Source organism: Danio aesculapii, chromosome 22, assembly GCF_903798145.1.
Source record: "Danio aesculapii chromosome 22, fDanAes4.1, whole genome shotgun sequence".
In the NCBI taxonomy this organism is placed as follows: domain Eukaryota; kingdom Metazoa; phylum Chordata; class Actinopteri; order Cypriniformes; family Danionidae; genus Danio; species Danio aesculapii.
The window spans coordinates 2357784-2385016 of NC_079456.1; the positions used below are offsets into that span (position 1 = coordinate 2357784).

A 27233-nucleotide genomic window follows, 5' to 3' on the forward strand; every position below is an offset into this window, starting at 1 on the left:
CCCACACCAACACGGGGAGAACATGCAAACTCCACACAGAAACGCCAACTGACTCAGTTGGGATTTTAACCAGTGTGAGGCAACAGTGCTAACCACTGTGTCATCCCTATTTTAATGCTTGCATGTTGTTCTAAACATTTCCAGTTTGTGGATATTCAAGGAAAAGACAATTTGAGATGGTTATATATGTCAGCCGTGAAGCATGACCCTTTTTAAACATGTAAAGTGCATTTTTAACAGCTTTTAAGGGCCTAATAACAGGTATTTCACCTCACGCATGATTGAAATCGACTGCGCAGGTCATCGTTTTTGACATTATTATAATTTAGTGCGTTTTTCTGATTCTTTTTTAAATTATTGAGGCTTTAACAACACGAATTTGAACCCACAAAAAAAAACACAGTGATATTAACAGCGATAGTAACTTAAGACAGCAGGTTAAATGATGTTGTAAATAAATAGTTTATGACGATCCTCCGTTGATACAAATGGGTCACACAAGGTTGCATAAATTACAAATGTTTTAATTTAATAAAGCTAATCTAACTTACTCATTGTGTGCTGTATACTAGGGTAGGTTGGTCTGCTTTCTCCATTCGTAGGCTCAAGCATTGACATATCCTTGTTTACAAATCTATACTGGGTTGACTCCCATCATATATTCAGAGTTACATTAGTAAAAAGCCTGTTCTGAACTATGGCCTTCGGTCACAGGATATTTATTTACTGTCCGTTCCTAAAGTGCGGACTGAGATGGGGGGGGGGGGGGGGGGGGGTTGATTTCACTAAAGGCTTTTAAAAGAAAATAAATGATGTAGCAGCTGAAACAGGTTTGTAGATGTTTTGAATAGTTTGTCAGTGTGATTCATGTTAACTGTTAATTGTTTGCTGTTTGTTAGACCCATGTGACGTAATCTTGGCGAGGACGCTTCGTAAAAGAGATAATCTTTAATCTCAATGTGTCTTTCCTGGTAAAAATAAAGGGTATAATTATAATAGTACAACGTATGTATTAAGTAAACATCCAACGAGGCTCTGTGATACATGAGTAGTTAGCGAAACAGTTAAACATTATAATGCGCTGTCGGAAGTATACTGTTGAACAGGGCCCCTCTGCCCCCCCCCCCCCAACCCCCCATATAGTGTATATATAAAATATTAGTGATTGTGCGTGTAAAACCACACACGTTTTAGACACACACAATCTGGCACACACAATCTAGGCAAACCATGCAGCTGGACATATCTCAGGTAGGTAGGTTAGTCAGGAATATAATGTGTGTAGTGTCAACGGTCCCTCTGAAAGATAGGAGGCGGTAATGAACTCTGTCCTTGCTCCCGCCTCGCCGCGATAACGTCAGCACTGACGCGTTCAGTCAGCGTCGAGTCTTCAGAGCTGAGGTGAGTCGTTCACGCTTGTTGTTTACATCATAAAACACACACAGTATATTAAAGCGACAATCTGCGACTAGTTTCTGCATTGAGTTCACCTCTATCTGTGTGTCTGCTGACTAAAACAATACAGCAGGCAGAGAGGAGCTCTGAGAGGACAATATGAGTGAAGTGTTTATTTTACTCTACTACTGAGTTATTCCACGCTTGTGTTTGTTATATCGCACAGTATTATCTGTAAAGGGAATAATGGAAATGAAGCAAATATATGAAGCTCTTTATTTTGACCATTCTCCTGTTTTGATTTCTCAGTTTCTGTACGTACATGTGCTTTATTGAAATAAATACAAGAGTTAAGATATATTTTAAATTTACAATGTAATTAGTGAAATATTAGTGTGTGTGTGTGTGTGTGTGTGTGTTATTTGCTATATATATATATATATATATATATATATATATATATATATATATATATATATATATATATATATGTATGTATGTATGTATGTATGTATATGTGACAAGTATTCAAATATACAGTTGAAGTCAGAATTATTAGCGCCCCTGTTTATTTTTTCCTCAATTTCGGTTTAACGGAGAGCAGATTTTCTCAACACATTTCTAAACATAATAGTTTTAATAACTCATCTATAATAACTGATTTATTTTATCTTTGCCATGATGACAGTAAATAATATTAAACTAGATATTCTTCAAGACACTTCTATACAGCTTAAAGTGACATTTAAAGGCTTAACTAGGTTAATTAGGTTAACTAGGCAGGTTAGGGTAATTAGGCAAGTTATTGCATAGCGATGGTTTGTTCTGTAGACTATCGGAAAAAAATATAGCTTAAAGGGGCTAATAATATTGACTTTAAAATGGTGTTTAAAAAATTAAAAACTGATTTTATTCTAGCCAAAATAAAACAAATAAGACTTTCTCCAGAAGAATAAATATTATCAGACATACTGTGAAAATTTCCTTGCTCTGTTAGACATCATTTGGGAACATCATTTGGCTAATATTTCTGACTTCTGTATATGATCAATTCCAGTGTTATGGATGTGACGTTTGCAGTAAAAAAATATTAATCTGTAAACAAAAATGTATACTTTAAATTAGAAAAATCTGCATGCGTTATGGATGTGACAAAAAACGTTAGTGAGTTTACAATATACAACACATAGAAATTTATAGACATTCTGTGAATTAAACTGCACAACCCAAAAGAAACAATTCTTGATTTTATTTTAAAATTAACAAAATTTATTGATTTTATTTTATTGAACATTTTTGCATTTATGAGGAGAAAGCTTTGTTATGGATGTGACATCTTTCAGTTATGCATGTGACAGATGTGAAATTGCCACTTGTGTGACTTTGGTAAATCAAATATGATAGTTTGAAAACACTGACAGATACATTTTTAAATATTTTTACAGTACTGTAAAATACAAGCCTGCACAAAAAACTTATAAAGGGTTTAGCTATTTTGGTAAAAACCTAATTTTTTCAAGGCAAGGTTGACATTTGCATGGAATCGCATATATATATATATATATATATTAGGGATGTAAAGATTTATCGTGGTACGATTTATTGCGATGCAAAAATGTCACAATATGCATCGTGGCGTTATGACGATTTTATTACGATATGACGTCCGTTTTCTCTTATTAGTGAGCTGCTGTCACATGTGAGTTCGGATTGCTTGATCTAGCAGCAGTAACTTTGCCAGGTCAAGATGAGTGGAGTTGAAATACAGGATGGCCCATCCTCTCAAAGTCGGACGTCTGGCAACATTTCGGTTTTACCATCATTGCTTTAGACCCGTCCGCTTTTTGACACGAATACTGGGTCAAACACAACCGAAGTCTTCACATTGTTTTACATACTTTGCTTAGCGACATGCATACCTCCTAATGGTGTTGAAAGAGTCACATACTTACAAGGTACAATTCACCCAAAAATGTCATTTCTGTCCACAAAATCACACATGACGTGCGCTCACTGAGCTGCTGACCGTAAGCTGTTACTACAGAGAGGGTGTATCATGTCCTACTTAATGATAGACGCGCACGCGTCTGCTTTAGTGAACAGAACCTTCATAGGCTGTGAGTAACAGCTAATAAAGTTGTAAATAACATTCAGTTTGTGGCACAGAGTGATCGTTAGGGAGCCGCGCGGGAAGTATGAACAGCACTTAGCAGTGAAAATGAAACCAAAAGCGTGCACGTCATTTAATGATCATATCGCATTTTAGAGTTATTATTACGACAAATGTCTGATTTTACTAGTGAATAAATGGTCTAATAATATTGTTAATGACAGATTGCAAGCATGTCTCAAACATAATAACACAACTTCAGAATTATGAATAGTTGTATTCTGATGTCGTCACTTTACAGTGCATTAATGACCAGGACAAATTTAAAGTCTGTTCAAGTCCATTATTCAAAGTCTATTCAAAATTTTGCATTTTAACCAACAGTAGAGCTACACATAATATTATAGTTGTTTTACCATAAGTCTGAGAAAAAACAATAATAACAGCCTACTCATATTCACCTTTATTTTACATCTACAGAATCGTAAGAAAATTTACTTGAATAGAATGCAGTTTTTTTATTTTTGCACCTTTACTTAAATTTTCCTTAATTTTGTTATTTTCTTAAAGAACAACAAAAAGAAACAAAAGAAATACATTGAAAATTGTTTACTTGGTAATTATTTAAATAAATCTTTTATTTGCATTTCAGTTTTAATTTTTATTCCAAATATCGTGATACATATCGAATCGTGAACATTATAACGTGATACACATTGTATCGTGAGCTGAGTGTATCGTTACACCCCTAATATATATATATATATATATATATATATATATATATATATATATATATTAGAGGTGTGAACCTATGCTGGTCTCACGGTTCGGTTCAGTTACGATTATCAAGCCATCGATTTGGTTCAATTCGATATTTCATTGCATCACGGTGCATTGACGATGCTTTCTATACAATGGAAATAATTTTGACACCCCTAATATATATATATATATATATATATATATATATATATATATATATAATAAAACATTAATTACTTAACCCTGGAAAAACTCAGCATAAATAAGTTGATCTGATGCTGATCCTATATGTCCGTTTAATGAGTGTTTATAGTCTGAGGTTCATCAATATTATCAGAACTGCTGAAATGCTCTTAATTTCATGTCAGTAGTTCCTGTTTTACTTCATTCATTATACTGATGTCTCCAGATCTACAACTTAACACATTAAGTAAATTATTTTGGTGTCTGCTGACTTGAGAAAATCATATAATCTCATATTGTATCACAAGATATAACATCATAATGTGTTTATTTCCTCAATCAGTGTAAATGAATCAGATTTCTCTGTTTATTCTCCTGAAGCTCTGCCGCCATCAGTGAAAGACAAAGACAGAGTTTATTGAAGGACAGTGAGAAGATGAGTGATCCAGAACCCTGCAGAATTAAACAGGAAGAGACTGAAGAACTAATAGGTTTGTGTTTATTCATTACTCTTCAATAATCAGGCAGAAACTCCAGGTCTCTCTGTAAATAAGATTGAGTTTTCTCCTTCAGTGACTGATGAGTGTCAGCATGTTCAGATACTGTTGTTTCTCAGTACCAATTTCACTTAGTGAAGTTTCACAAACTAATTTCAAGAGGAGCGCGTGATATGATTGAACGCATCTGGTCTCTCATCTGTAATCATTCCAAACTCACTATAAATAGCCTGACTAGCATTACTCCCGCATCTTCATTTTTTGAAGAATGCCCCCATCCACCCCATCTCCACCTTTCCTCCTTTACCAGGGGGAGCTCTGATCTTGTAGAAGATCTTATCTGATCAGAAGATCAGAAGATCAGATCTTGTAGGAGAACTACCTGATCTTGTACGCCCTCACATGCTCATTGACCAGGCGGGAGCCCTGGGCTCAATTATCTCCGAGCTCAGGGTTTTCTCCCGGGAGAGTACAGCACACCTGCTAATATTATCACGTGATTTCTAAGTGTGAACTCTTGAAATATTAGAGAGCATTTAGACTCTGTACACAAAATAAAAAGTCTATAATTTCATATTATGCTCTATTGTTTAGTCACCAAATATAAAAAAAATATTGTCCAATAGGGTCATTATCGGCCGATAAATGCTATTTTTAGTTATCGTAATAGGTCCGATGTCAAAATTGGGCTGATATCTTTAAGATTATTGTTACAACCTCCTGGCTCAAGAAAGTAGCAACAAAACCAAATAAAGATCCAAACCAGAAAATCAAATCAACTTAAATATATTTAATAAAAAATTAAGTGAAATGATACATAAATATAAAGAAAACAAAACAAAAAAACTCCAAGGCTGAAGAGGGACAAATGAACACTCGCAGTCCTGTTCTCTTGGTCTTTATCCAAACGCACATCAGAGGTAACACTCCGCACCTGGTCCAAACGTAATCACGGCAAAACACCGCACCTGTTCGACACTCCAGAAGAATACCAGATCATGGAACACCTCCCTCTAGTGGACACTGGTTAACAGTACCTTACGACCGTCACAATAATGTAAATGTACAGAACTGCCTGCCTCATGCATACATGGGAACTTGTTCTGACGTGTCCAGTGCTCTATTCACCTTATTCTATAGTACGAGCAGGCGCATCCATTTGAATCTCTTTGGCTCGAGACTTCGGGTCATGTTCCCTTCTATTTATTTTCAGATGTTTAAAGCAGCTCGTTCTGCGAACTGATATTTTCTATTATTCTGCTTTGTCTGTTACGTCATGCTAACACTTGTTTGTAGAGCGAGTAGTTTGACTGTTTTCTGCAGTTTATCATTCCTAGCCATTTCTCCCATAGGCAGCTGAATCGGAAGTACTAAAACAATCCCAAAAACGAGCGCACTTCTGCATTTTAGAATAAGGTCAACAACTAAGCTTTCTTCACATTGTTTATTCCAGGGGTCACCAAACTTGTTCCCGGAGGGCCGGTGTCCTGCAGATTTTAGCTCCAACCCTAATTAAACACACCTGAACAAGCTAATCAAGGTCTCACTAGGTATTCTTGAAACAAACAAGCAGGTGTGTTGAGGCAAGTTGGAGCTAAACCCTGCAGGGACACCGGCCCTCCAGGACCGAGATTGGTGACCCCTGGTTTATTCCTTTAAAGTCCGCCCTTTCTTTGTGTGGTATTGCTGTACGTTCATAACTCGGTAAGTAACCATGTATCTTATCACTCTAGATATGTTTGACAGAGTGTCGTTGTGTGTTGCTTGCCATGTGTGGTTGATGTAAGATTGCATTCAGTTTGATCTGCATATTTATAATGATTATAACGAGCCCTTGTTATAGCTACCACCACGCACACATAGTGATTCGATAAAACATTTACAGCAACACAAACAACAGCAGGGGAGAGTGCGCGTGTTAGAAGAAACTCAACAAATATTCATAAAACATTTAACATAGTTCAAATAAATCAAACAATAAACAAAACACACCTCGCTCTGCTTGCCGAAGGGATATTAAGGGTGCTTTTACACCTGTGGATCAATTCTTTTGTTTCCGAAACAGGGATTAAAACTGTACCATTGTTGGACTTTGTTTTTGTGTGGTTCCCTTTCACACGGCAAAGTTTCTAAACGGACCAAAAGAGCTACAACAAGTCACGTGCGAGTATTATAAAACCTTATTTTAATTTATGACGATGAGCAATAAGACATTATAAGCGAAATGCTGCGCTTTCATTTTGAATGGTGACACCTACAGACATAGTCACCAGAGGTAAGATTTTCTCATACAGAATTATGCATTATAGGCTTTACATTATAGAGGGAAATAACAGATAAACCAAGACTGCAGTTTGGTCAATTTTCCTAACGGATAAACAGCTCTCGTTAATAGTTAGCATGCTTTCACTTCTGTATTTGACATGAAACGCACATTTACCGGTAGGAATGACAACCCACCCTACTCATCATTCTCTCTTCATATAGTCGTGTATATATACTTATTACATGTCCATAATACACTGTGATATAGCCTGGTTTGGATTGTATCACTTTCTCACTACAATCAATTCGCTCCAGAGTTTGTTTCATTCGAGCCGAGACCACTTCATTCAGGCGATCTCGGACCGATTGTTTTGGCGCTGATCAGTGCGCGATTGCTGGATTCACATATGCCAAACAAACCGTGCTAGCTGGGGAAACACGGCAGGTTCCGAAACAAAAGTCTAGGTGTGAAAGCACCCTAAAGGCTGGTTTATACTTCTGCGTCGAGTGATCGGCGTGACCCACGGCACCTGTCTTGCACGTAGCCGTGCATTTTTACTTCTGCATGCTGGTTGTGTTGCTCTGCAATAACACTTCTGAAATGCTAGCTGGCAGTAGGTTTTTATGTTCCTCTATGTCGACTTTCTTTGCGGGTGATTTTTTTCTTAACGCTACCTTAAAAGTAACTAAAACTTGCTCATTCAGAGGCGGGAACCGGCGGATGTGTAACAACTTTAATCATAAGGTAAACACAACACAAAAATTTCCATCAGGAGCTCCTTCACGTGACTCGACACTTGGAAACACTTGCTCCAACAGGTTCATGCGGATCTCTGTCCCACCCACACTGGCCACAGCTACCAAGCTGACCAATCACCGAGCTTGCTCCATGCATCATTGCAATGTGTAGTTACATTTATTTGAGACGTGCATGCAGTGGTGGATTTAGGCATGGGCAATATGTGTATTGCCCAAGGTGGCATCTTGTTAGGGGCGGCATGGAGACAGTCCCCCCGCCTTGACCCTTTGTTCTTCACGTTCTTCGCAACTTCCAGCCTCCACCACCACCCCCTGGGGGCTCTTGATTTTCTTCCGCGAAACCCCTCCCTCCTCTCTTCACTTCTGTCTGCAACACCCCACAACCCCATCAACACCCCTCCCATTTCACTTTGATCGGTAACACCCCATCAAAACACAACAACCAAACCAACTGTTCAAGTTTACCGTTAATTAGGACATATTTACTGTCTGAGACTAGTTCAAAACAGATTGAGTTTGGTATTAAGATTGAAATGTACTTTTTCTTACCAGCTTTGAATGATAAGTAAAAAGTATTCAGAAAGCCCAATTTTTTTAGTTCTGCATCTGTAGATGTACGGCATCACTGCATGGCGTCTGTTTGTCCCCCTGGTTCAACTCCCAACAGATTTCCTAGTTCTACGTTTTCCAACACCTCATATTATTATAATATCATAGTGACCTTCTAGGTCCACCAACACCAAGTTCAACTGAAATGTTCTTTGATTGCAGAGGAGCTGTAATCGGGTGCTGTGATATGGTTTTATTTATTAGGGTGAGATAGAAGGCAGGTTGACGAGATGCTTGGAACAAGCATACTTTTATTAACAGCTTCTTTCAAACAAATGTAGCAAAGGGCAGCTAGTGAAGTGTAAACCTCACCTCTCTAACCTGTAAAGGTGCTCTAGTGACAGATACTCCCATGCTGAAGATCGCAGGTTTGATCCCAGCTAGGATCAGGTTGGATGGCATAGGACCGACGGGGTTACATTGGTACTGTGGTTTAGGGGGTGAGTGTAGCAGATGCCAGCAAGTGAAGTGCTGTGCAGGTAAACCTCAAGCCTCGTTTACACTACAAACAACTCAGCTGCAAACCGATTGTTCATTTCAATGGAGAGTGATCGCGCGAGCAACTTTCGGCGACGTCCGTCTATCAGTGTGACAGCAACCGTTGGCGACCAGATGGGCGTGTCGAACGACAACCCCCAACACACCCATGCTGTATATACCAACTGCTATATATTCATGCTGTATATACCAACACAGACCTGCGTTTGAAGCAGGTCACCACCCAGAGCGACAGGCAGATACAAAGTCACTGCTAGTCTGAATGGGGCATCACTCCTGACCTCTAACAGTGCTCTTGCGACAGACGCTAGAGGCCATGATATTTAGCCTCCTTGGTAGAGCAACCGACTCGCACGCGGAAGGCTGATCCCAGCTCAGAGCGGGATATGTGGTGTAGGACCGGCAGAGTTACGCAAGGACAAACGAAAAGTAATGTGCTCTGGGCAAGTTGCTTTCCCAGGATTATATTTATGGCATCTCTTCTGCACAATCACTGCAAAGACACAGGTGTTAGTCATATGCCAATTGATCTGCTTAAAAGCCGCCATTCTCCGATAATATTTTTTAGTATATAAAAGCCAAAGTGAAAAAATAATTGACCATTTGCACATTTAGGCCAAAGCTGCAAGTGCTCTTATTCATGATCATTTGATTGTACTATTAAAAACTAGCCTAGAAGTGGCATCTGCTATAAATCTAGCCTTTTAAATTGCTACTTATTTACTTAATTTTCAGATGTGGTGGTGGAGGAGAGTGAAGAACTGAGTGAAGATGAGGAGAAACATCATGTCAAAAGTGAAACTGAAACTCACATAAAGATTGAACATGAGATTTTAATGGAAACAACAGCTGTAAAAGATTTCACCTGCACTCAGTGTGGAAAGAGTTTCAGTCAGAAATACAATCTCAATGTTCACAAGAGGATTCACACTGGAGAAAAACCTTACAAGTGTTCGTACTGCGACATGAGATTTCATTGTGCAAGAAACCTGAAATCACACGAGAGGACCCACACTGGAGAGAAGCCACACGCATGTGATCAATGCAGCAAAACATTTATAAGGGCTACAGATCTGAAGATGCATCTTAGAGTTCATACAAAGGAGAAGCCTTTTTCATGCTCTGAGTGTGGAAAGAGTTTTACACAGACGTCAAGTTTAAGGAAGCATGAGATGATCCACACTGGTGTGAGAGAGTTTGTTTGCTCTGAGTGTGGGAAGAGTTTTATTAAAGCTGCAGATTTGAAACGACACCAGAGGATTCACACTGGAGAGAAACCGTACAAGTGTTCACACTGCGACAAGAGATTCCAATATTCAGGACACCTGAAAGCACATCAAATGGATCCCACTTTAGAAAAGCAGTTGACGTGTACTCAGTGTGGGAAGAGTTTCAGACAATTAGCAAAGTTTAATCGACACATGCTGATCCACATGGGTGTGAAACCTCACAAATGTGATCAGTGCGGCAAAACATTTTTGAGGGCTTCAGGGCTGAAGAAACATCTTCGAGTTCATACAAACGAGAGGCCTTATCCATGCTCTGTGTGTGGAAAGAGTTTCAGACAGACGTCAAGTTTAAGAAAACACCATAAGATCCACACTGGTGTGAGAGAGTTTGTGTGCTCTGAGTGTGGAAAGAGATTTATTACAGCTGGAGACTTGAAACGACACCAGATGATTCACACCGGAGAGAAACCGTACAAGTGTTCACACTGCGACAAGAGATTTCGTAGGTCAGAACGCCTGAAAGCACATGAGATAACTCACGGAGAGGAACACACAAATGCGGTCTGTTTTACACATCAATGAATTATATATTCCTGAAAGCTCTTTATTCACAGACATCAGGTTTGACAGTTAAATGTGTGTATGGTAATGAATTCCAGTCATTTGAAAGTAGGGCACATGTAGCTTAATTACAATTAGCATAACTCCATGAATGAATTACAGCTATGTAATTGTATATCCAGCAATGCAGTGGAATATTCATTGGTTTGACTCAAACAACAGATCATTTGTTTGCTATGATTTGTAATCCATGAATGTTGGGTATTACAAGTATCTTATTTCAGAAAATATTACTAAAGATAAAAGTGTAGTAACCAGTAATATGAACTTCTGTGTGTGGTCTGTATATTAGTCCTGCCCCCCTCAATTGTTTGGATAGATGAATAAAAAACTACAGTGAGTGTGTTTATATGAATCGTAATGTAATTATAATGAGATTTTATCAATATTTAGATTAAACTTCACCTTATCTAAACGCTATTTAGCTGCAGAAGTGATTGAGGCTGCATGATATTCGAATGAGGAATTATTGGTAAAGTCTTGAGTAATTGGAATATTTCCCATTTTTAGAATGTGAATAGTATGCATAGCAATAGAAAAAATGGTGAAATTCAGAGATTACTGTGCATAACTTTTCTCTAAAGTCATCAGTCTGTAGATAATAGTGAAGGCGCAATACTCAGTACAATATTGAACCGTTTGGCACAGCCTCCATAGTTCAAAACACACATGGAAAGGACCACAATGGAAATAAGTTTTGTTTTTAAAACTGTTTTTATCCTTGACGAATTAAGTGAATTAGGTTATTATTTTTTAAAAATTGATTATTATTATTTATTTTTCTGCTTTGCATTTAAATTTCAAATTGTAATTTCCATTTTCCCTGTTCCTTTAATTACTCTCTAAGCCAAACAGCTGGCCTATCCAATAAAGGTGAAAACCCCGAAAAAATAATTATATTAAAAAAAAAAAAAGTTAGGGATGCTTTCACATGCAAATTTAAGCACAGAGCTTAATTTTGGCCGGAACAAATAGTATAATGGTGTAATGTCTCCGCTGTGTATTTAAAAATGCCGCTTCTTTTGTTTTCCTTCTCCTGGCTTGTGTATGAGCTAGTGACATATCTCTGTAAACCAACAGCGTTCAGCTGTGCATCTTTGTCCGCCTTTTAGTACCCTTATGTTGTGCTAGGTACCCTTCAAAAAGGGTACCCAAAAAGTGGTACGATGCAGTTCATTTTTTGGTACATTATGACAGTGGAAACAACCATAATTGCATACCGAACAGTAGCGTAACAGTCAGTGGAAACGTCAATATGATAATATGAGGTGTTGGAAAACTTAGAACTAGGGAATCTGTTACAGTTAAACCAGGGGGACAAACTTGGTATTGAAAGAGCAAACAGACACCATGCAGGGATCCATTCAATCCACACAGCCTTCACTTGCACTCATTCACATGCCAGGTACCCTTCAAAAAGGGTACCCAAAAAGTGGTACAATGCAGTTCTTGTACTTGTACTTGTTCCTCCCATCCAGGTACTGACCAGGCACAGCCCTGCTTAGCTTCAGTGAGCGACCATGTGACAGTTGCAGAAAGCTATTCTGCAACTGTCACATGGTCGCTCACTGAAGCTAAGCAGGGCTGTGCCTGGTCAGTACCTGGATGGGAGGGCCGCATGGGAAAACTAGGTTGCTGTTGGAAGTGCTGTTAGTGAGACCAGCAGGGGGTCCTAACGCCCCAGTATAGTGAATTGGAATCTATACTGCTGAATATATATGTACATGTGCTAAACAGTCCTTGTAATTATGTGTCCCACCAGTGAGTGCTAAAGTTGGGGATGCTTGTTGGTGCCAGTGCTGTAGTGGTTAGTGTGTCGACATGCACTCCGGTGCTCACGGCAACCCGAGTTCGATTCCCACCTCGCGGTTCCCCTCTGTCTGCTCCCCATGCTTTCCTATCAATACTCTCTACTGTCCTATCCAATAAAGGTGAAAACCCCGAAAAAATAATTATATAAAAAAAAAGTTAGGGATGCTTTCACATGCAAATTTAAGCACAGAGCTTAATTTTGACCGGAACAAGCTGGATCTGGCACCTCTGAAATCTGATCCGGCATCTCATTTTCCGATCTCCCTCCTCACATGGACCAGCCCCCGCCCATGCTTCACTTTTTTCTGCGATATTTATTTATTTATTTATTTATTTATTTATTATTATTTATTTATTTTTTTTATTCCCAACCCTCTTCAATTTCGTCCACTTACTGATTTCGTCCGCCCCCCCCACAATCACTTTCATCTGCGACACCATTTCCGACTTGGGTAACATGCCGGATCCGTTACTCCGATCTGTTCTGGGACATCGCAATTCACAAAATAAGCACTGCTTAAATCGTACTTGTTTCTGTTTCAGGGAGTGGTGCACTGATGAACAAGTTCACAACAACTTCACAACAACCCCTCTTGAGCAGTTCCTACAGCTCTTTCTGAAGATCATTAGCGATATCTTAGCAGTGTTCTGCTTCAAGTGTTCTCAAGTTTAGCATTTTTTTTTTATTTATTTGTTTTGTTTTTTAGATATGAAGTGATTTGTAAGAAAATCTGGCACAAAAACTATTGCCAGTTGAAGTGTTTTCTCTACAGGTGGTTTGTCAAGCCCACTCACCTGTGTGAGGCACACTCAGAATTCCATAATGTTTTGAGGTTTTCGTGTGGTGCGGTCTTTTTGAGAGAAGAGAGGCACTGCTTCATTTGAGCCAGATCTTGCCGGATCCTGTTCCGGAAAATGGCAGATATTCATGTTTTGCGTTCTGATATTTATTTTACCTGATCTGACCTTAACTTTTGCGTAGCGAATAAGTGTGTGAGAGCGAGAGAAAGAGAGGGAGAGAATGTGAATGAGTGCAAGTGAAGGCTGTGTGGATTGAATGGATCCCTGCATGGTGTCTGTTTGCTCTTTCAATACCAAGTTTGTCCCTCTGGTTTAACTGCAACAGATTCCCTAGTTCTAAGTTTTCCAACACCTCATATTATCATATTGGCCGTTTCCACTGAGTGGTACGCTACTGTTCAGTATGCTATTATTGTTGTTTCCACTGTCATAGGGTACCAAAAAATGAACTGCATCGTACCACATTTGGGTACCCTTTTGGAAGGGTACCTAGCACAACATAAGGGTACGAAAAGGCTATTGGTTTACAGAGATATGTCACTAGCTCATGCACAAGCCAGGAGAAGGAAAACAAAAGAAGTGGCATTTTTAAATACACAGTGGAGACATTACACCATTATACTATGTACATATAATAATGAGCCATGGTCGACCTGAGCTTGAACAAAACTTGTCATCGTTTTGATAAACAGCCACAAACCCAAGAAGAAGAGCAGAATCTACCCTGTGCACTGAAGTTGTTTATAAGGTCATCTAAAGCATAAAGAAGTTATGCTGTCTTGTGTGCGCCACACATCTATATTTAAAATACTTCAAACTTCTTGAGCTGATGAGAATAACCTGCATGTGATTCTTGAAGTGCTTCTGACACTTGCTTTAGAAATGGACAAACATGAGAGTGAAGTGCGAAAAAACAAAGGGGAAGCCATAAAAAACAAAGGAGCTAATGATTCTTTCAGAAACCTGAAACATGATCAAATTGCCATGTTCTATCATCACCTTTTGGAGTATTATGATCTCGGAATGACTGAATTACTCTCTAACAGAGGTTACATCAGCTGGTGAAGATTAAAGATACAGATGAGAGGTGGGTACTGACTATAGTGTTTCTGTAATTGGTAACATATTGGTACACTTTTGGCAGTGGAAACGCAAGCCTGATAAAGGTGATCCGTACCAACCCGTACTGTACTGTACCACTCAGTAGAAACGGGCCATAATATCATAGTGACCTTCCAGGACCGACAGCTTCAACTGAACTGTTGTTTGACTGCAGAGGAGCTGTAATATGTGCTGTGATATGGTTTTATTCGTTTGGGTGAGGAAGAAGACAGGTTGATGAGATGCTCGGAACAAGCAGACTTTTATTAGCAGTTTCTTTTAAACAAGGACAAATGAAAAGTCATGTGCCTTGGGCAAGTTGCTGTCAGTTCTCTCTCGCCTTTTGGCATTCCCAGGAATAAATTTTATGGCATCTTTTCTGCACAATCACTGCAAAGACACAGGTATAAGTCAATTGCCAATTGATGTACGTACAAGCCGCTGTTCTTCTGATCAGTTTTTACCCGCTTGACAAATCTTTGACCTCCTCTGACAGGTGTCTTTTACTGTGATTTCCCACCTTTCAGAATCAGCTGTATTTTGTTTCAATTCCCCCATTTTACAAGCTGGTTTATCTGCAACTGCTGGTTTATTTTCTTCATCTCTATGTTCCAGTTTGTCATGCCTTTAGACATTCACTTACTGCCAGTTGCGGACTTGGGCATGGGAAATATGGGCGATCACCTAGATCATCCATCATGACCACTCTACACTTTCATCCAGGTTCACAACCCCCCCACTCTTCACTTTCTTTTGCTACCCCCCCCCCCCTTCACTTTGTTCCGCGACATTCCATCCCCCTCTTTTCACTTTCTTTCATGACACCCCTCCCCGCCCCAGCTCTTCACTATCTTCCGCAACAACCAACCTGCCCCGCTGTTCACTTGCATGAGGGCGGCATTATAACTGTGAGGGCAGCATGGGTGCCGTTTGCCTAGAGCGCCACTTAGACTTGCACCACTCCTACTTACTGTTATGTGAATAGATCTTAGAAGCATGACTTCTGTTTCCCACAGCGTTGCCAGCTTCCCTTGATATGACTTTGCTAGCGAGGTCTGTAGGCCCTTTTTCATTTTCTTGTTCTTTCTTCTTAAACCTGACAATTTTTTTTACATTTAACACCATTCTTAATCACGAGTTACTGGAGTTCTCTCATTTGTTTCTTTAGTATATAAAGGCCAAAGTGTAAACCTATTTGACCACTTGCACGTTTCAGCCACCACCAGTGCTCTTATTCAAGATCAATTGACTGTACAATTAAAAACTAGCTTTAAAAAATAGCTTTTTAAAATGCAACTCATTTACTTAATTTTCAGATGTGGTGGTGAAGGAGGAGAGTGAAGAGCTGAGTGAAGATGAGGAGAGACATCATGTCAAAAGTGAAGAAGAAACTCACATAAAGATTGAACATACGTTTTCAATGGAAACGACAGCCGTAAATGGTTTCATCTGCACTCAGTGTGGAAAGTGTTTCAGTCAGAAATACAATCTCACTATTCACATGAGGATTCACACTGGAGAGAAACCTCACAAGTGTTCATACTGTGACAAGAGATTTCATTGTGCAGGAAACCTGAAAACACATGAGAGGACCCACACTGGAGAGAAACCACACAAATGTGATCAATGCAGCAAATCGTTTATAAGGGCTACAGATCTGAAGAAACATCTTCGAGTTCATACAAACGAGAAGCCTTATTCATGCTCTGAGTGTGGTAAGGGTTTCACAGAGCAGTCAAGTTTAAGGAAACATGATAAGATCCACACTGCTGTGAGAGAGTTTGTGTGCTTTGAGTGTGGGAAGAGTTTTATTAAAGCTGGAGACTTGAAACGACACCAGAAGATTCACACGGGAGAGAAACCGTACAAGTGTTCACACTGCGACAAGAGATTCAGATATTCAGGACACCTGAAAGCACATCAAAAGAATCTCACTTTAGAGAAACTGTTCACATGTACTCAGTGTGGGGTTGGTTTCAGACAATTAACAAAACTTAATCGACACATGCTGATCCACACGGGAGTGAAAACATACAAATGTGATCAGTGCGGCAAAACATTTTTGAGGCCTTCAGGGCTGAAGAAACATCTTAGAGTTCATACAATGGAGAAGCCTTATTCATGCTCTCTGTGTGGTAAGAGTTTTAAAGAGCAGTCAGGTTTAAGAAAACATGATAAGATCCACACTGCTGTGAGAGAGTTTGTGTGCTCTGAGTGTGGGAACAGTTTTATTAAAGCTGGAGACTTGAAACGACACCAGAGGATCCACACGGGAGAGAAACCGTACAAGTGTTCACACTGCGACAAGAGATTTCGTAGGTCAGAACGCCTGAAAGCACATGAGAGGTTCCACACTGAACAGAAACGCACAAATGTGAGCAATGCTGCAAAGCATTTATGAGGCCTTCAGAGCTGAAGAGACATCTTGGAGTTCATACAAAGAAGCTTTGGTCATGCTCTGTGTTTGTGGAAAGAGCACATCATTGAATTTTATGTCCCTGAAAACTCTTAATTCACAAACATCAGGTTTGACAGTTAAATGTGTGTATGTTAATGAATTTCCATCATTTGTAAATAGGGAACATATAGCTTAAAGACCCCCTATTTTGCATTATAAAAGGTTTTGGAGGGTCTCCAACAACAAAAAAAAACACTTTCATTGCCTTATAATATGCGTTTATTTTTACCTAATGATCCCAGCGACTCCTATATGATTCGTTCAGCGATTTCAATTGTTCTCAAAAATGCCAGAGAATCGCGAGTTCAGAAACGCATTTAAATCGCTAACGGAAGAAGCACACGTCACTTATCATGGTTTTGGATGCGATATGTGAACAGCCCCATACAGATTTAATCTGAGAGATACAGTAGAAGCGCTGATCTATAACAGATAAGTGATTACAAGCTGCACGGGGCGATTACAACTTCTAACACACAATTAAACACATATTTTGCTAACTACACAAAACGAGGCAACAATTTTAATGACCCTTACATGTTATGATCTGGAGGAAGAAGAAACTGGTCCATATGAACCGTAAAAGTTACTGACAAAGTCCTTGTCAAAGTCTGACAAAGTCCCCTATATAATAGTTTGCTGCACTTTACTTTAATAGCAAACGGTCTGCGAATCCCACATTGCAGCGTAGGTTATTGTATCAATCATCAGATAAATGACAGGATCAAACACAGCACATGGTTGGCTATACTGTGATATTGTTGTGAAAGTTTAACCCGAATCTCCATCTGTGAGTGATCATCATCTCCGTGCCATGATCATTCCCGTGATCCCCCGCGCCTCCGCTAGTGTCTGAAGGGAAAGGCGTGTTCTCATTTTACCAGATCTGGAACTACATATTTGGTGATGTACCGTATCGACGTTGATGTGTTCAAGCAAAAGATCTGAACCCAGATCGATTCATTTATTTGACTCTGAGTCGACCATTTAGTTAAAGAATCAGTAGTTTTCAACACGGTGCACTTTTAGATTTAAACCTCAGCTGGATGTTTTCATACACTTAGTGCTGTGTTACACACTACATAGAAGATCATTTTTAAAAAACTATAATAGGGGCTCTTTAATCACAATTGACATAATCCCACGTATGAATTACAGCTATGTAATTGTATATCCAGCAATGCAGTGGAATATTCATTGGTTTGACTCAAACAACAGATCATTTGTTTGCTATGATTTGTAATCCTTGATTGTTGGGTATTACTAGTATCTTGTTTCAGAAAATATTACTAAAAATAAAAGTGTAGTAACCAGTAATATGAACTTCTCCTTTGTTGTTCAGTAATTGGTCTGTGTATTAGTCCTGTCCCCTACCATGGATTGGATAGATGTGTAAAAACAACTACAGTCAGTGGGTTTATATGCATTTCAGTGTGATTATAATAAGATTTTAGCAATATTGAGATTAAACTTCACTTTATCTAAATGCAATTTAGCTGCAGAAGTGATTGAGGCTGCATGGTATTCAAATGAGGAATTATCGGTAGAGTCTGAGTAACAATATTTCCAATTGTTAGAAAGCAATGTGATTCCTCTGCATAGCAATAGAAAAAATGGCCAATTTCAGAGATTTCTCTGGATAAAATTTCTCTAAAATTATCAGTCTGTAGATAATAGGGATGGCGCAATACTCAGTACAATATTGAACCGTTTGGCACAGCCTCCATAGTTCAAAACACACATGGAAAGGACCACAATGGAAATAAGTTTTGTTTTTAAAACTCTGCCTTATCCTTGACAAATTAAGTGTATTCAGTTTTTTCTCAAATAAAAGGAAAGAAACAATTGCGGTTTTCTGCTTTGCATTTAAATTTATAATTGTAGTTTTCATTTTCCCCGTTCCTTTTATTACTCTCTAAACCAGGCAGTCGGCAGCCAGCTCTCTGCAACTCTCACATGGTGACTAGAAGTGGTATGAGTACTGAAAAATCATCATCAAGTAAAAGTACCATTACTTGCCTAAAAGTGTAGTACAAATAGAGTAAAAGTTCATTCATTCATTCATTTACTACTGCTTTTCTGGGGCCGTGTCGCAGGGGCAGCAGTCTGACGAGAGACCCCCAAACTTCCCTCTCTCCAGACACTTCCTCCAGCTCCTCCGGGGGATCCAGAGGCATTCCCAGGGCAGCCAAGAGATATAGTCCCTCCAACGCATCCTAGGTCTTTTCCGAGGCCTCCTCCTGGTGGGACATGCCTGGAACCCTTCCCTAGGTAGGTGTCCATGAGGCATCCAAAACAGATGCCAGAGCCACTTCAACTGACTTCTCTTGATGTGGAGGAGCAGCGGCTATACTCTGAGCACCTCCCGGGTGACAGAGGTCCTCCCCTATCTATAAGTGTGCACCTTGCGAAAGAAAATTCATTTTGGCTGCTTGTATCGGAGATCTTGTCCTTTCGGTCATGACATGCAAACTCTGCACAGAAACGCCAACTGGCCCGGTGAGCAGTCGAACCAGGGGTGTTTTTGCTCTGGGGCAACAGTGCTAACCACTGGGCCGCCGTGCAACCCTAGGAGTAGGGGTGGAAGGGGGGGATTCTTCAAGATGAAAATGACCGAAGTGGAAAACTCTGGTTATTTATTGTGAGTCAATATTCATCTGATCGGCGCAATGTGCGGAGCTGATGCGGGACCAGCTGTGATCAATCATGAGTATGAATATAACCATAAATGTTACCTAAGGTGTGATATGGTTTTATTTGTTTGGGTGAGGAAGAAGACGGGTTGATGAGTTTGTCGGCACCAATGGTGTAGTGGTTAGTGCGTCAACACATGGCACTCTTGTGTTCACGGTGACCCGAGTTCAATTCCTGCCTTGAGGTCCTACGCCGATCCTTCCCCTCTCTCTGCTCCCCACACTTCATTGTCTATACTCTCTTCTCTCCTATCAATTATAGGTGAAAACCCTGAAAAAAATATCTTTAACAGTTTCTGTCAAACAAAGACAGACAAAAAATATTGTGCCCTGAGCAAGTTGCTGTGAGTTCTCTTTTTTGCTTTGTGGCGTTTCCAGGGATAAACTTTATGGCATCTCTTCTGCACAATCGCTGCAAAGACACAGATGTTAGTCATTTGACAAATGATCTACTTACAAGCCGCCGTTCTCCTTATCAGTTTTCCCCACTTGACGGGTCTTTGACCCCCTGCGACAGGTGTCTTTTACTGTGATTTCCCACCTTTCGGAATCAGCTGTGTCCTTCCATTTTACAAACAGTTTTCCTCCAGTTTCTTTTGTTTATTTTGGTTTATTTTCTTCATCTCCATGTTCCAGTTTGTCATGCCTTTAGACATTCACTTACTGCCAGTGGCGAATTTAGGCATGGGCAATATTGGCAATCGTCCAGAGTGGCATCATCACCACTCTACATTCCGTGCTCACATTCCCCCACTCTTCACTTTCTTCCGTGACATACCCCCCCCCCCCTATTCACTTACTTTCATGACTCCCCTCCCCGCCCCAGCTCTTTAATATCTTCTGCGACAACCAATTCCCCCTTCACTTGCATGAGGGTGGCATTAGCACCGTGAGGGCAGCACAGTCGTCATTTGCCCAGAGCGCCACTTAGGGTTGCACCACTCCTACTTACTGCTATATGAATTGATGTTAGCAACATGACCTCTGTTTCCTACAGCGTTGCCAGCTTCCGTTGAAATGACTTTGCTAGCAAGGTCTATAGGCCTTTTATTATGTTCTTGTTCTTTCTTCTTAAACCTGACATAAGTTTTTTTTCCTTTTAACTTTTCCCTTTAGTTTTGCATCTATTTTAAGAACTGACACGCTTTTCGTGAATCATGTTTGGCAGAATTTTAGGCTGCCATTCTTAATCCCGAGTTACTGGAATTCAATGATTCGCTTCTTTAGTATATAAAGGCCAAGGTGTATACAATTGACCACTTGCACATTTCAGCCACCACAAGTGCTCTTATTCATGATCAATTGACTGTACAATTAAAAACTAGCCCACAGTGGCATAGTACAACTAGCCTTTTAAAATGCAACTTATTTACTTAATTTTCAGATGTGGTGGTGAAGGAAGTGGAATATGTATTAGTCCTGCCCCTTACCACTTATTGGATTATTGGATTTGACTCATTCATTCATTCGTTCATCCTTTTGTTACTTCCTTCATTCGTTCATCCTTTTGTTACTTCCTTCATTCAGGTCCTTTGTTCATCCGTCTGTCCTTCATTTCTTCTGTCCTTCCTTCATTCTATCCTTCCTTTGTTCAGTCCTTCCTTCTTTCCTTTTGTTCAATCCTTCCTTTTTTCCTTCGTTCATACAGTCCTTCCTTCCTTTAATATTTCCTTGATTCACTTGATCCTACCTTCCTGTCTTCCTTCGTTCCATTTAGTGGTTGTTTAAGGCTGTTTGGCAATTTCAGTCATCACACAGTTGTCATCTGTGACATGCAAACCTGCCAACACTCCCATTTTTCCCAGGTGTCTCCTGTAATTCAGACCCATTTTCCGTTTTGTTCTGTCTCTCGGGAAAACTCCTGGAATTACCCCCACCCCCCACACTCTTCAGTTCACTCAACCCTCCGGTCTCCCTGATTTTCAGATACAAATGTTGGCAGGTGTGGTGACATGCAGTCTATAAACCAGGGGTGTCCAAACTCGGTCCTGGAGGGCCGGTGTCCTGCAGATTGTAGCTCCAACTTGCCTCAACACACCTGCAAGGATGTTTCTAGAAAGCCTAGTAAAAGGTTGATTAGCTAGCCTAGGTGTGCCTGATTGGGGTTGGAACTAATCTTTGCAGGACACCGGCCCTCCAGGACCAAGTTTGGACATGCCTGCTATAAACAGTCTCTGGGTCATTTTGTGTAATGACTTTGGACATCTTCTTGTACATGTTTAATGCTTCTAAATGGTTTGCTGCATTTATGAAGCGTCTCGAGGTTGTTCAGTATGATGCGATTTACTTTCTATGTGCGATTTGATTGGACAGGAAACACAGGACTGACCTTTCTACTTTAGCCAATCCCCATTGACAAGAAATAAATAAAGTAGTGACCACTGGTAGAAGGAAAGTAGTGGAGTAAAAATACAGAGACAGCGCAAAAAATTTACTCAAGGTAAAGTAAAAGTACTCATTTTTAAATTGACTTAGAAATTTCTGAGAAAAACTACTCGCAGTAATTTGAGTGTTTGTAATTTGTTACTTTACACCCCTGATGGTTGCCCACTAAAGCTAAGCATGACCTCGGTTTCCAACAGCATTGCCATCTTCCCTTCATATGACTTTGCTAGCGAGGTCTTTCTTTCTTCTTAAAACTGACATAATTGTTTTCCATTTAACACTGTTCTTTTGCCCTTAGTTTTGCATCTGTTGTGAGAACTGATATGCTTTACGAGCTACGAATTACAAGTTACTGGAAGTTTCAGATTCATTTTTTAATATATAAAAGCCAAAGTGTAAACCTTAAAGCACATAGTGGCATATGATGTAAAATAGCCTTTTAAAATGCAACGTATTTACTTAATTTTCAGATGTGATGGTGAAGGAGGAGAGTGAAGAACTGAGTGAAGATGAGGAGAAACATCATGTCAAAAGTGAAGAACAAACTTGCATGCTGATCCACACTGGAGAGAAACCTCACAAGTGTTCACACTGTGACAAGAGATTTATTTGTTTAAGAACCCTGAAATCACATAAGAGGATCCACACTGCAGAGAAAACACACAATTGTGATCAGTGCGGCAAAACCTTTTTGAGGGCTGGAGACCTAAAGAAACATCTTAGAGTTCATACAAAGGAGAAGCCTTATTCATGTTCTTTGTGCGGAAACAGTTTTACAGAGACGTCAAGTTTAAGGAAGCATGAGAAGATCCACACTGGTGTTAAAGATCATTCGTGCTTTGAGTGTGGGAAAGGTTTTATTAAAATTGCAGACTTGAAACGACACCTTAGGATTCACACTGGAGAGAAACCTTACAAGTGTTCACACTGTGACAAGAGATTCAATTGTGTAGGAAACCTGAAATCACATGAGATGATCCACACTGGAGAGAAAACACACAAGTGTGATCAGTGCAGCAAAGCATTTTTGAGGGCTGGAGACCTAAAGAAACATCTTAGAGTTCATACAAAGGAGAAGCCGTATTCATGCTCTTTGTGCGGAAACAGTTTTACAGAGACGTCAAGTTTAAGGAAGCATGATAGGATCCACACTGGTTTGAGAGAGCATGTGTGCTTTGACTGTGGGAAGAGTTTTATTACAGCTGGACACTTGAAACGACACCAGAGGACTCACAGTAGGGTTGGGCAATGTCGACCAATTTGGCATTATACGATGTCTAATGTAAAACATCGCGATGGACGAAGGCGTCGTTGTCGTAGGCGGCAATGAATTAATTATTTATGAATGATTAATTAATTCATAAGTAATTATTTAGTTGTAGCCTACCGTTTCAACTAGCTGACCCGCATGGTCTTTGTTTTACCCATGAATAAATAAAGATAATTTACACAGAAATCATCACCTGTCAATCACTTTTTTTTCCGCGTGACTGATCTGTGTCGTTATAATAAATAACATCAATAAATTTCCGGGATAAATAACAAAATGGGTGGGTGGCTGGAGATGCAGGAGACTCCCGGGAAAAGCAGGAGTATTGGCAGGTATGCTCACACATACACTCTGCACTCTGACTACTTCAATATTGTTGATATGCCGTGCTCAGCATTTCACTCTGTTTCGCGCTGAACGCTGTCGACCAATCGCAACAGGCGGCCATCGGTCCAATCAGTGCAGATTAGCTTCGCGCTAAGGAGGGGTTTGGGAACAAATGAATCGCTGAACGATTCATATGGGAGTTGCTGGGATAATTAGGTAAAAATAAATGCATATTATAAGACCATTGCATGCAGATCAGCCTTTTCTTGGAGACCCTTAAAACCAAAATATGACCCTTTTTAATGTATGATAGGGGCTCTTTAACGCCAGCCAACCTGCCAAATGCAGGTAGATTTCAGCTGTGGCAGGGTAAAGAGCTGCTTCCATTAGCCTCTTTGGCTGGCTGAAAATAGTTTAAGTTGTAGTTCATTGAGAAGCAGCACGGCTGACAATATAACAAAAGAAACCAGGTGAATACCGAATGAGAGGATGATCACTGTTTTCTCAAATTGACTGGCCATCTCAGCAAAAACATGATTTGAAATATGTCCCTTTAGATTTGTATGAAAAATAGAGTTGACTATTTGTAAAATACAAACACTTTTTGATAAGATTTATTTTTCTTTTTAAATATAACACTGATAATGAACAGTTACATCCTTTTAAACAATCACAGCTTGTGCACTTACTCTTTTTACCTTGTGAAATTAACACATTTGTGAATTTGACAACAATTATAGCACTATTGGAGTTGATCGCTACCTAAATTACCAACAATTAAACATGTTAACAAATATCAGTAAAGTAACAGTTATGAAAAACAATCTGAGCTAGCGATTTACTCTACTGAGTCTCTAGAATACACAAGACATGTCACTTGCATTTTTTTATTTGTTTATTATTATGCTTTCAACAACAGATACATGACAATATAGTATGCCTGGGTTATAGAAAGTAAATAACAGCACAAATAAATAAATTAAACAAACATAAAAACAAGAATACAAATAGTTAACTAAAATTCTTACAAATACAAACAAGCGGACCTTTACATTAATCAAACAATGTGAAACTAGAGCACAGATGTACAGTTTTAATGGCCTTTCGATTAGCACTATGCTGAATAGTGCAAAAGTATTTATTCAATTCTTTATAAAACACAGTAAAACAAGTTTTTTGTTGGAAAATTTACACTTATGAATATGAAACTTAATTAACAAAATAAATAGGTTATTAACAAGAACTTCGTTATTCAAATTATCATAACTAAAATATCCAAAAATTACATTTTCAAAATGTAGATTAAAATTAAAAAGTACTTTTTTTAAAAAATAAAAACAGAAATGCAAAGAACAATGCAAAGAACAAAAATAGCAATTTATATCAATATCTCTATTTAAATTTACTGAGGGAATGTTTATCCGGGTAGAATTGATGAATTAGTTTAAAAGATATTTCTTTTATTTGTAACCAAAAATTTGTGAGGCAATGACCAACTACTTTCCCATTTAGGAATTCTTACAAAATTATTCCAATAGGTAATAGAGCTAGGTGTGGAAACAAAAAGAGAGCGAATAGATTTGTTAAATTTAGACTATGGGAAACTAATTTTACCACACGTTGTATCAGCTAGACTGATTATGGGCTTATGAATCCCAGTTACACCTCTAAATAAGGAAACAATATTAGAATTAATTGCAGAGAAAACAAGAGAAAATTCTTTGGGAGTTACAAGAAAGTTAAAATGTAGAAGAAGCTTGTCATATGTCATAAGTAGACCCACACGGAATCTGCGCGCGCAGAATTCCACAGATTTTTAGCCCATCATTAATTCTGTTTATTTACTTGAGTAAATGTGTGTAAAACTATATTTATTCAGTTTTTAAATTCATTACAGTAATAATTATTGACTAATATGAATATGTTCATCTGATTTATGTACAGTGCAGTGTGTACAGTCATATTTTCTGTCTTTTATTAGAGATATTATATGAGAGACTTGCTTTGTTTACCAAATAAAGTGGATCTAATTGGATTTCCATTTTAAACATTTAATACAAGTTAAAAAGATATAGTTTTTTATTTCATATATTAAGGTTTTAGTAATGATACTCCCAAAATAATTCAGCATAAATCCGCAGATTTTTACCAAAATTCTCAGCAGAAATAGCAAAAAAACATCCGCAGATTCCGTCTGGCCCAAATCATAAGATACTCTTGCGTGTTAAACAATTGACAAACTAAAACAATACCCTTTTCAAACCACCTGTCCACAATGATACTCTTGCGTTTATACAAAATACATCTATTGTTCCAATTTAAATAACGTTGTGGTGAAAAATTGTGCTTGTAAATCAGTTTCCACGCCAACAATGCTTGAGCACGAAAAGCAGAAAGTTTCACTATTGATTTCTCAATTTTATAATCGCATAACATGTCACTCGTATACCTTGAATGGGGAAATGTGTAACTGTCAGGACTCAGGAGTACAAGAGCCAATCAGCGATCGCTATATGGCGAATATACATCTTCCGTTGAGCCAGCCTCGCCGCGATGTCGTCAGCACGGACGCGCTCATTCAGCGTCGAGTGTACAGAGCTGAGGTGAGTCGTGAGGTGACTTTATTTTCTCGTGTTTACACAACAATAAAACACACTTTACAGTTTATTAAAGCGACAATCTGCGACTAGTTTCTGCATTGAGTTCACCTCTATCTGTGTGTCTGCTGACCAAAACAATACAGCAGGCGAGTAACTCTCCCTACTGAAAAATACAGCTTTAACCAGCCTAGATTGGTTGACTTTTTTAAAGGGCTATTGGCCATTTCCAGGCTTGTTTCCAGCCTTTTCCAGCCAGGTCTTAGCTGGACAGGCGGGAAAATGACCTGCTAAAACCAGCTAGAACCAACTTAACCAGCCTGGTTAGGCTGGCCAAGCTGGTTTTAGCTGGTCATTTTCCAGCCTGTCCAGCTAAGACCTGGCTGGAAACAAGCCTGGAAATGGCCACAACTCTTCTAAAACCAGGCTGGTTTAAGATGGATTTTTCAGCAGGGCAGAGAGAATACAAGTGTGTTTGTGTTTATCCACGTTTCTTTTGGTACCATCGGGAAGTATGTGTATATATATAATGTCTGTTTATTGAGTGTTTATAGTCTGAGGTTCATCAGTATTATCAGAGCTGCTGACATCTTAACTTCATGTCAATAGCTCCTATTTTATCCGCATTCATTATACTGATGTCTTCAGTTCTGCATCATAATGTGTTTATTTCCTCAGTCAGTGTAAATGAATCAGATTTCTCTGTCTTTCACTGATGGTGGCAGCGCTTCAGAAGAAGAAACAAAGACAGAGTTTATTGAAGGACAGTGAGAAGATGAGTGATCCAGAACCCTGCAGAATTAAACAGGAAGAGACTGAAGAACTTATAGGTTTGTGTTTATTCATTGCTCTTCAATA

The 27233-nt window shown here is 39.1% G+C and overlaps 2 protein-coding genes and 2 pseudogenes across 2 annotated transcripts; all 4 read left to right on the forward strand.

Annotated features, from left to right (window-relative positions):
- LOC130215687 (gastrula zinc finger protein XlCGF7.1-like) overlaps positions 1-27233 on the forward strand; it is a 359478-nt pseudogene that overhangs the window by 46007 nt on the left and 286238 nt on the right.
- On the forward strand, positions 4800-11280 carry LOC130215686 (zinc finger protein 501-like). Its single transcript, XM_056447522.1, has 2 exons — positions 4800-4944; positions 9817-11280. Exons 1-2 carry the CDS (start codon positions 4890-4892, stop codon positions 10890-10892), a joined length of 1131 nt encoding a protein of 376 aa, XP_056303497.1. The 5' UTR covers positions 4800-4889; the 3' UTR covers positions 10893-11280.
- On the forward strand, positions 15967-17177 carry LOC130216549 (gastrula zinc finger protein XlCGF8.2DB-like; annotated as a pseudogene).
- On the forward strand, positions 22593-23583 carry LOC130215647 (zinc finger protein 239-like). Its single transcript, XM_056447490.1, has one exon. It carries the CDS (start codon positions 22657-22659, stop codon positions 23509-23511), a length of 855 nt encoding a protein of 284 aa, XP_056303465.1. The 5' UTR covers positions 22593-22656; the 3' UTR covers positions 23512-23583.